This window comes from Carex rostrata, chromosome 1, assembly GCF_964058835.1.
Source record: "Carex rostrata chromosome 1, lpCarRost1.2, whole genome shotgun sequence".
In the NCBI taxonomy this organism is placed as follows: Eukaryota; Viridiplantae; Streptophyta; class Magnoliopsida; order Poales; family Cyperaceae; genus Carex; species Carex rostrata.
Genome location: NC_135918.1, coordinates 8404496 through 8415660, shown reverse-complemented (window position 1 = coordinate 8415660; position 11165 = coordinate 8404496). Strand labels below are relative to the sequence as shown.

Here is an 11165-nt window from a genome sequence, read left to right as displayed (position 1 = left end):
AATACCATTCTACACCTAAAGATGCTAAAAGGTTACAGTATCTGAGTAAATCATAGCCGAACAAAATTTTTTAGAACCTGTTTTAGATACTTTGTGAATTTCATATCAGAATAAAATAAACGGTCCGAATCACTGACTGAATATGAATTCGATAAATAACTGCTTAGTTGGGATTCAAATTCGCTGCAATCCTCTGTTAGAGAGAGAAAGAGAGAAGGAGAGAGAAAAAGAAAAGGAGAGAGATTGAGAAAAAAAAAGGGCCTGCTATATATTCTTCGAGGATAGCAGCAAATTAATTTGGATCCGCTTAGTTGGGTTAGGGGTGTTCATTGGGTCCAGTTTAGTTGGTTTTGAACAATTAGTTTGAGTTTTTTTGATTTAATGATTCGGTTTGGAAATTTTTAAAATTGAAATAATTGAACTGACCTAACTTTTATATATTATGAATTTGATCCGGATCACTCCGATTTATTTCTTAATACTCCAGTTTATTTCATAATCAATTGCTTTAACTATATCGGTTTATTTCTTAATACCCCAATTTATGTCCATTCAAAATTTCAAAATAGCCAATTTACTCATGAAAATGTCATAATATCCAATATCCCCATAACAACTTAAAATTATATCCAATATCCCCATTGATTTATTTAATCTTTAATTTAATTATTTTAAAAAATAAAATGACAAATATGCCCCTTCATTTCAAAATCACCTCCTCCCAATCTCCTTGCACCTTCTCTTACGCCAAAACTCCATTAACGTGCAAACTTTGGATCTCTTGCTAGTTCAAATATTTCTGCCCAAGTTATCTGCGAATAAATACTATTTCATCTCCTGTGATAAAAAGTGATTTAAACAAGAATTTAGTAGGTAAATCAACGAGTCCCACAATGCGTGCAATCAATTTTTGATTCATTAAATGTTTCTAAAAGTTCCTCTTAATAAAAAATTGAATCAAATACTTCCAAAATTTCTCCGCTTTCTAAACTTCAATCAAATGCTCCTAGAAGTTTTCATCCATTAATAATTGGATCATATGCATCCAGTAGTGCGAAGGGGAGATAAAGAGTTTGGAGTCGTAGGAGAAGGTGCAAAGGAAGAGAGTTTGAAAAAAAGGATATGTTTGTCATTTTAATTTTTAAAATAATTAATTTAAAGGTTAAATAAATCAATGAGAATATTAGATATACTTTTAATTTGTTGTAGGGATATTGGATATTATGACACTTTCATGGTAAATTGGCAATTTTAGAAGTTTAGATGGGCACACTAGAAATTCTCCCTATTTTTTAATATACTTTGGTTTATTATAAATCAATTGTTTTAAATAAGAAAATTAATATATTTTGATTTGAACCGAATAAATCGAAATAAAACTTTAAATCGGTTCTATTTTTAAAACTTATAACTTTAATTTGTCTAATTCAATTTAATTTTAATCAAACCGAACCAATGAACACCCCTACTTGGGGTCCCCTTGCATCCAAACTAGTCCCCACTGGAATCTTATAAGAATTGGGCTTAAATATTGGTCCATTATTTAACGGGCTTTGTATGGATATTTTGGGCTCTATAAAGCTTTTAAATAAAATTAAAATATTTCCAAATATCACAAACAGATATACATGAAGATGATCTTTTGAGTCCCCAACTCAGTTGTATACTGTTCAAAAGGTACTTATTTATTACCAATGGATTTGTTCAGAACTTAAAAAGAAAAATATATTATAATAATACTCGTACCACTGCTTAAATATTAGTACCTCTCGTGAGAGATGTTTTCTACAAATTTCAGAATTCATGTTTTATGACATTTGGACTAAGAAAATAATAGGAATTTTGATTTTTCTATGGTTCTAAGGCAAACAACATATTTGAAGTTGAGTATAACACTGACATTGATCTTGTATTTTATTAAAAATTATTTAAGTTATGTTTAATAATTTATAATTGTAAAATTGTATTTAATTATTTATAATTAAAGACATTTAAAATCCATCTTCAAATTTGAAAGCTATATAAATTAATATACCTTCGAACTGATTCCCAAAGTTCAAAACAATTTGTACATATATCGAACATTTATAGTAAAGAAAAAAAAACATCAAGAAGATAGCTTTTCAAAAAAATATTTCTCAGTATATAATGATATATCATGAATAGCACGCTATAATACTTTACAAATTAATTTGCATGCTGCATGAGAAAAAGAAACACGAAAGTACTGAACTTTGACGGCCACAGAAAATCAAATGGTCCAGATAGTGTGTGTACGGACACAACTAGGAGTTGTTGGACCAGCTGCTGAGGCCTCATCAGTGTGGCACTAACTGCTGCCCGATCTAAATGGGCTCCACGCATCTGTTAAGGGCCCACACATGATACTGTTTGGACCATCAAAATCATTGGCTGGACCACTTGTCAGAAGTGGGCACCATCAGACCGATCCAGAAGAACATGCCCCTTTTTTTTCTGTGTTTATGAGCCCAATAACCAACGCAAATCTCTTTTTCTGTCATCAACTCAGAGAAGAGATCTCTTTTTCGTTTTAAGTACTGTTTTTCTTTTCTGTCAGAAGTGGGCCTAAATCTAGATCAAGTTAAGCCCATTGATGTATTACATCTGAGCCTGATTATTGATATAAGATCAAGTTAGACCCATTGATGTATTTGGGCCCAAATCTAGATCCAGTTAGGCCCATTGATGTGTTGCATCAAGTTATGGGCTGAACTGTACTAGTAAATGGATCTAATCAAGGCCTTATATCAGGTTTATACAAAGGTTTTATTCCAATGAAATATTCTTTTATTAGTTTAGCACCTATTTGACTTAATACTATAAAAATGATTCGTCTATATTTATACTTAATCGGTTCAGAATTTACACTTAAATAAATTAAATTTAATGATTAAATAACTAAGAATTGTTATAATATTTTTGTTCTATCCATTTCTTTTTCTTATTTCTTGTAAGCGAACCGACGAGCCAGATTTGGTGCTGAGCGAAATACTTCCCCTATTCTAATTGGATTTGGATCCTCTTCATTTTAATAAAAGGATTGAACAATGCATCACATATTTAGATGTTGCAATTAAAATATGTTTTAGTTGCAACTAGGGGTGAGTAATGAGAGAGCATGAGCGAGTTAGGGTATGCTCGTGCTCGCTCATTTAATAAATGAGCGAGTTCAAGCGAGCGAATAAATGAGCGAGTTATGAGCGTCTCACGAGTTATGAGTACTAAAATTTAATAAATTGTCATAATTCAATTAAATAAAATAATAACAAAAAAATCAACGGTATTACAAAAATAAAATAATAACAACATAAACTAACAATAGCATCAACAAACAACAATCAACAAAAACTAAAGCAGCACTAATAAAAATCCAACATAAATCTAAAAACATAAACTAACAACAGCACACTGTTTTGAGGTGTCTGTTTAAAAAAAATAAATAAATGTATAAACTATGAATATTTGGAATTGAATGTGGCGGCGGAATTAGATGTGACAAATTTTAAATGAGCGAGTTATGAGCGAGTTGGGGCATGCTCATGCTCGCTCATTTAATAAATGAGCGAGTTTAAGTGAGCTGATAAATGAGCGAGTTGAAGTGAGCATTTAGTGAGCGAGTTATGAGCGGCTCACGAGTTATGAGCAATTTACTCACCCCTAATTGCAACATATATTGTGCCCATTGCAAAGAACATATTATAAAAGAAATATTTTAATAAAAAATAGAACAATAAAAGAAATAATTATTCAACAATATCTATTAATGATATTAAAACAGATTGAAAAGAAATGAAGATACATGACTAATTAATTATCAATCAATCTAAAAGTTCCTTAAATAATATTTAAAAAATAAAAAAATTAGGACTAATTAGAAAATTGAGTATCTGAAAAATCAAATGAGAGGTTTAAGAAAGTTTTTGAAAAAAAAAATAAGAGAAAGAGACATTATGTGTTCGTGTCTAAATAAATTTAGAAAACTTCTACACGTAAAAACATTATAAAAAATACACATAAAAAAAAGAGACCGACTATTTAATAAGAGAGTTGATATTCAATTTAAAATTTTATCTTTTAATCGCATATGTTTGCAGATCACAACATCTACACATTTAATAAAAGAAAAAAAAACAGTAAGATTGTCTCCATCTAGACTTTCCAATCTAAAACAGATAATCTAACTTTTCTTTGCATATCCAACCAATTTAGTGTATTTGACACATTAAATTGGCAATCTAAAACAGATAATCTAACTTTTCTTTGCATATCCAACCAATTTAGTGTATTTGACACATTAAATTGGCAAGTCATATCTGTTTACAACTGGAAACTAATTGCATGTTATAACTGTAACTTGAGTCACTATCTCCACTTGGAGGTCAAACCAATACTAAATTGCTTCATTCCCCAAATTTCTCTTCACGCCATCTTCACATGCTGCATGACAATGCACTATGATAAAAAAGGGAAAATTTTACATAATGTCATTTTTTTTTAAAACTTAGAATAAAATACTCTCCTTTCAATTTTTTTAATAAAATGTCCTTGTAGAATCCACTTGTCCCCTCTCTCTCCTTCCTCCCACTTCTCTTCATTTTTTGTGAAAATCAAAATGATAAAATTATAGATATATTTTCTATAATTTAGATTGGTAGATATAAAATTTGGCGTAACTTCTAATTTTTTATAATTGCAATTACTTATAAAACTATATTGCTAATTTTTTATAATTGCAATTACTTGTTGTATAAATAATTGATTGTTTAATTATACCAGATTTAATGCGCAAACATCTAAAATCATATTATGACATATAGATAATTTCATTTTTTATTTTAATAAATAATTTGTTAATTGTTGCGATATTAAATAAAGTTATTCTCAATAAATATAATTTATTCCATAATAAAATTTGTTACAAAGTTCAACAATTATGAATGAGGTCATTAGAATGTGTGGTCAGTTAAAAATTTATTGTAAAAGGTCTCCTCTCTAATTATACAAATTCTATTAATTTAAAAATTGGATCATTCAGTTCAATCAAATAATATAGATCAAGTCAACTGCATAACGATTTTTGTTCATTCTATCTAATTTAATAATAAACTATCTAGTTTAATAGTTGCACCATTAGAAATAGAGTCAGTAAATTGTACACGGTTCTAGAACCGTTTATATTTTTTTGAAAAATTTCGCCTATTTTTTTCTTTTCGAAAACACATTATGAATGGTTTATAAAGTAAAACTTTAAAAACCGTATATAATTCGTACTTAGTTCACCGTTTTTTTCGCCAAAACCCTTATCCTAAACAATTATTTTATTAAAAATAGTGTATCATTCATATTTTTTTTGAAGAAAAAATCAAATCAAATCTAGATCTGAATTCAAATTAAACCCTAGATCGGAATATTAAAAATAGATAGTTTATTATTAAAATTAGATAGTTCATTATTATGATTATAGAATGAACAAAAGTCGTTATACAGTTAGACTCGATCTAAATTATTTGGTTGAAATGAATGATCCATTTTTTAATTAATAGAATTTGTATAATTAGCAGTGTTCTAAATAGCGTGCTATAGCGGCGCTATAGCATTTTTGGAGACTAAACGCTATGCTATGGTATTAAAACACGCTATTTGAGCTATAGACGCTATAGCGGTAATAGCGGTCCGCTATAGCGCATAGCGTGTAGCACAAATAGCGCGCGCTATGCAACATTTTTTTTTCCTTTTCAATTTATATGACTTTATAAAGTGGGCTGCGCTAGCTATGCAAATGAGAAGGTACATAAAAGTCCAAAGTCCCAACCGTGTATATCAATTGAAGTAAATAAAAGCCCAAGTCCCAAACCATATATCAATTGAAATTTTCAAGCTTTTTGCTACAGAACTGTTGCTGAGAAGGAGAAGGAACCCTTCTTGCTCATTGACGTTGACTCAGATAATGATTCAGATAATGATGCGTCTGACGAATCTATAGAATGACTTATTTTATTTGAATATGAAGTAACAAAATGACACTTATTATATGATATGATAGTTGAAATATTTTGAATAGATTAAGATAGTTAATTATGCATGATGTCTAGTTTATTTTGTAATTTAAATAGAAAAAAATATAGATTATGTCATGATGTTTAAGATATTTTGAATAGAAAAAGATCGATAGTTTATGACATTGGATATTTTGAGACGCAATTTGGATTTTGTATGTTTAATATGAATATTATAATTTCTTAATTAATTTGGTGTTATTTATTGTTCTATGAAAGTTAGATAATGTTGATATTTAGCACAAATATATAATGTAATTTTTATAAAAAAAAAACGCTATGTTGCATAGCTTTCGCGATAGTTTTTTTTGTAGCCTTCCCGCTATGGCGCGATAAAGGCTATTTAGAACCTTGATAATTAGAGAGGAGGCCTTTCATCATAAATTTGATATAAACAACAAGGCTGAGTTAACTATCCACACATATTCTAATGATCAATTCATAATTGTTGAACTTTGTAGCAAATTTTGTTATGGATAAATTATACTAATTGACAACAATTTTATTTAACATCACAACAATTAACAAAGTATTTATCAAAATAAAAATAAAATATCTATATGTCATAATATGGTTTTAGATGTTTGTATATCTGGTGTAAAAATCAATTATTTATGCAACAAACAATTCAAAGAATTAACAATCTAGTTTTATAAGTAATTGATTGAAAAAATGTTTGTCATAATATAAGTTACGCCAAAATATTATATCTATCAATCTAAAGTATAGAAAATATATCTATAATTTTATCATTTTGATTTTCACAAAAAATGAAGAGGAGTAAATTAGAATGAGTGGAAGGGGAACAGAGGAGAAAAGTGGAGCTTACAAGGATATTTTGTTAAGAATTTTAGAAGAATGATATTTTGTCCTAAGTTTTAAAAAAGAGGAACATTATGTAAAATTTCCCGTTTTGTTCTTGTCCTGAGGTGCTCCAAATTTGCACAGATGACAAATGAAAGGAATATTATACTGGCTACAATTATTTTCGTCCATACCAATTATATTAACTTCTCATTAGGAAATTAATAATACATTTCTTTTCCATTTCCCTACAAGGTTTTATTATTATTGAGGTAGTTGGCTTTGCTGAAGTTAGCATAAATTATTGGGCTTTGTTGAAGTTAGCGAAATAAATGAATATTATTTTCAAGTAACTTAAGACTTTACATATAATAATTTGAGAAATGTGGATTGGTCTAGAAATGTAAAGAAAATGTACTTTGATTAATAGACTGACATAGCATAGTATAAAAAGATGCTAATTAAGTACTGAAGTAGGAATTTGAACCTTTTACCAAACAAATATTAGGAAATAAATATATATTAGGCAAAGTGTTGTGACTTTTGTAGCCAATGAAGGAAAGAATCGGATGGAGAAAAAGAAAGGGAGGGTTATAATCTGCAAATCTACCCTTAGTTATGCTAAGAGGCCCCAATTAAGACATGTCCAACTGTATTGGGGCAGTTATGCATCTCCAACAGCATCAAACTATTCAGCAAATGAAAAAAAAAAATCATTAAAATTAAAATCTATCTACATATAAAGTGCGGTAGTTACAAACATTTAAAAAATATATGCAACTTCAGGGATATGCTTGATTTTGTGCCAATCCTCTCCATCAGGATGAACCATCCTTAATTTAAATTCATGTAGCATTACACTAATCTCCAATTTTTGAAGACTGGTTACATAATGCAACTCAGGCAGCATCCTTAGCTTCCAGCATGCTACTATCCACAGATACTTGAGAAATGGAAAGGAACCTTGCTCCACATTCAACTCCTCCAATGAGTCGTTTTCGGTAACGTATAATCTCTGAAGTTGTAGGAATCCTCCTGACGAGCACACCATCTTCTTACAGGTTATCGCATGTCGACCCAGATCAAGGAATTTAATACTCGGTAGCTTCTTTAGTTCTGGCATTGGATCTTGCTCCAACCTTGTACGATAAAGAACGAGCTGTGTGACATGCTTGGGTATCATTGCCGCATTGAACATCATGCTTTGGGGCCATTCTCCTAGGAGCCCTAAATTTCGTATATTTTTATAGCTAGGGAAGGACCTCATGTCGACAATCTCTTCTGGAAGAATTTGCCATTCTACACTTAAACTGCAGAGATGTTCCAAATTTTTTAGCAGTTGGGCAGTTGCTTTTGAATCATGATTATCTCTATTTCTTATTCCCAACTTTCTGATATTTTTCATGTGTGGAAAATCTTTTTTCCATGCCATCACTTTCACATACTTCAGGGTCAATAAATGCTCTAGTTTAGATCCATTGTGGGGTCCATTTATTGGTCTATTCCAGGAAGCATGTACATGCCTCAGTGTTGTTATTTCCCATAGAGAAAAAGGTACAGTGGTTACATATGTTTCTCTGATATCAAGGGTTTGAAGTTTTTTAAGACTGCCTATTTTTTCTGATAGAGAAGATATCCAAGTTCTCCTCAAACCAAGATAACTGAGATGAACCATATTTGTTACCTCATTAGCGAGATTTTTGATGCACAAAACGCCTTTCAATTCTAGTACACACAGCAATCTAAACTTGATTAGGCTTGCTATGTGAACATCAAAAATTAGCAAGGAACGGAGGTTGGTGTTCTCGCAAAATTTGACAACATCGGTTTGGAAGTGAGATGCTCGGCGTGTGTTAGGATGCTGTCCTTTCATTCGATGGTTATTCAATTGTAGAAAATTTTCCTCTTTGGATTCCTTGATGGCTAGTTCACGCAGAAGATCATGAATACGGCAACGCTCAATAGTGCCATATTTTAAAGATCTCTCGGATATTTGAACCATGCATCTACGAAATAAAGATTAACAGACATAGATAATCAATATAAGTTATTTCTCGATGACAAATATCTAGAAGATGAGTATAAAATTCACTACAACAATATTTGTAGGAACCGGGTGGCATCTGATACCCGGTCGTAGCAGATCAATTCGCTTTAAGATTCATGCAAACAATGTATTTTATAATCCGCGCGCCCTGCAAATCAAAACTAAGCATGCAAATTTTGGTGCGAATCAAACGGCTGATCCAACCAAATATTGGATCGAATATAGTCTGATATTGGCCATGGACCTCCCTCTTTCCCATATTTGTAATGTGTCTAGTGTTAAAAGTAGATGAAGTAAAAGAAAAGAACCGAGTTTTACCTTTGAGTGAGTTCTTCTAAGTAGCGCTCTGCCGTATCCTCCATAGTCCATCTACCCTCAGGCTTGATAAATCCTTCAGCAATCCACATTCTCATAAGAGGTCCAGCGTGAATCACATAATCCTCAGGGAAACATGCCATGTACAGAAAACACTGCTTGAGATAATAAGGTAAATCCTGATAACTTGTGGCCAGAACTTGCATGCATTCACTGCCATCCGATTGCCAATCCATAGTTTGTAGTACACGGTTCCAATCGTTATAGTTCGGGACCTTCATCGATAGTAGACCTCCAATTACCACCAATGCTAGTGGTAAACCATCACACCTTTTTGCTAACTGTTTCGCCACTTCGACTAGATCATTGTTTGCCAAGCAAATTGAAGGGGGGTATTGGTCGGGGAATGCCTTTACAAGGAGAAGTTTTAGGCTCTCCTCTTCATTAAGGAAGCGGAGTTCATGTGGCATGCTACCCGGATCGGCTTGTTTTGCAACAGCAAGAAAGCGGCTTGTCATGAGCACTCGGCTTCCATTACCAACATCTGGCAGTGCTCGTCCAAAAAGAGCAAAGAGATTTTTTGCCCAAACATCATCCAAGACAATAAGATATCGTCCCTCACTCAAGACCCTTTTCATCTCTTTCAATAAAAATTCCTCATCATTTTCCTTCTCTTTGCTTATGACAATCCCGAGTTTCCGGAGTCCCTTTTTCAAAATATCAACTAGTTTGAAATCACGGGAAATAGTTAACCAAATGCTAACATCAAAGTGCCTCTTGATCTCATTGTCATTGTAGACTTTTTGGGCAAGTGTCGTCTTGCCAAGACCACCCTGGCCAACAATGGAAACAACCCGTCGTCTTTGTTCGTTCCCACTGGCAACCAACTGGTCAATCAACTTTCTTTTCTCATTTTTGAATCCAATGATTTCATAATCATCATCGTCTGGATTCACTGCCCCTCTAACAACTGATACCACTTCTCTTCTCTCTTCCCCCAAATTGTCAATCCCAAAAATGATTCTTCCCTCTAAGATAATTTTGAGTTTAGCTTGTATTTTAGATATCTTTTCACCGAGTTTGTGTTGTGCAAACAATTCAGCAGGCTTTTGGGCATACTTCATAAATACACCAACACCCTTCCACTGGCTTGGGGCAGTCTCAACAAGGAAAGTGTCGATTGCATCCTCCGTCTCGTAAGCTACATTTCTTATATCCTTCACCCAACCCTTTACTCTTTCATCCTTCTGCTGCTTTGAATCAGCATCTTTTAAGAAGCACTGCATCTGGTGAAGACGCAACTTAATCAGTTCGATTTGGTCATTTAAGCCATATAAGAATACAGCTTCTGTGATCAAGAGGTCGCTGAGCTTATCGACCACCCCAGAAACAACAGCCTGAACCATGATATATATATATATTGGTTTTGTGTGTAAAAGAAGTGTGGGGTGTGATGGAAGAAATAGGCAAACTATTCTTTCTGCTTCTGCCAATAAAGTTGGAAATTATAACCAAGGTATATATAATTGAAGGAGCACTAGTGCTTTTGTAGGGTTCTGAGTTCTGACATTTCCTCTCTCTGTTATTATTATTATTATTTTTTTTTTTGACAAATGGATTCTGGCAATTGTTGTGAATAGAAAAGAAGATGCGAAATGAGGAGCTAGAATCCTGCAAGGAAATGAGGAGATTCATGCAAGGAAATGAGAAGAATCCTGCAAGGAAATTGTGTAATGACCATTCACCAACATGACCTGCCATCTCCATTATTAAAGATTAGAGATAGTAACATCAAACTAATATTTTTTTAACAATTTTGACGGTTGACGGATGCACAACCATCCATCTCAATCAATATTTTCCAGGAACATTTATATAACCAATAAAAAAAATTGATCTGTCATTTATCTTCTCACGCAAAG

General features: G+C 32.2%; 1 protein-coding gene across 1 annotated transcript; it reads right to left on the bottom strand.

Annotated features, from left to right (window-relative positions):
• Positions 1-7635: 7635 nt before the first annotated feature.
• LOC144565755 (putative disease resistance protein At1g50180) lies at positions 7636-10861 on the bottom strand. Its single transcript, XM_078315584.1, has 2 exons — positions 9247-10861; positions 7636-8887 (listed from the first exon to the last, which is right to left on the bottom strand). The coding sequence occupies exons 1-2, from the start codon at positions 10647-10649 to the stop codon at positions 7645-7647; spliced, it is 2646 nt and encodes an 881-aa protein (XP_078171710.1). The 5' UTR covers positions 10650-10861; the 3' UTR covers positions 7636-7644.
• Between the last annotated feature and the right edge of the window lie 304 nt (positions 10862-11165).

Excerpts from the sequence above, each read along its gene's own strand:
- LOC144565755 (XM_078315584.1), bottom strand. The coding sequence starts at position 10,649 with ATGGTTCAGGCTGTTGTTTCTGGGGTGGTCGATAAGCTCAGCGACCTC. Across the intron at positions 8,888-9,246 it reads TTAGAAGAACTCACTCAAAG|ATGCATGGTTCAAATATCCG; the intron begins GTAAAACTCGGT and ends TTTATTTCGTAG.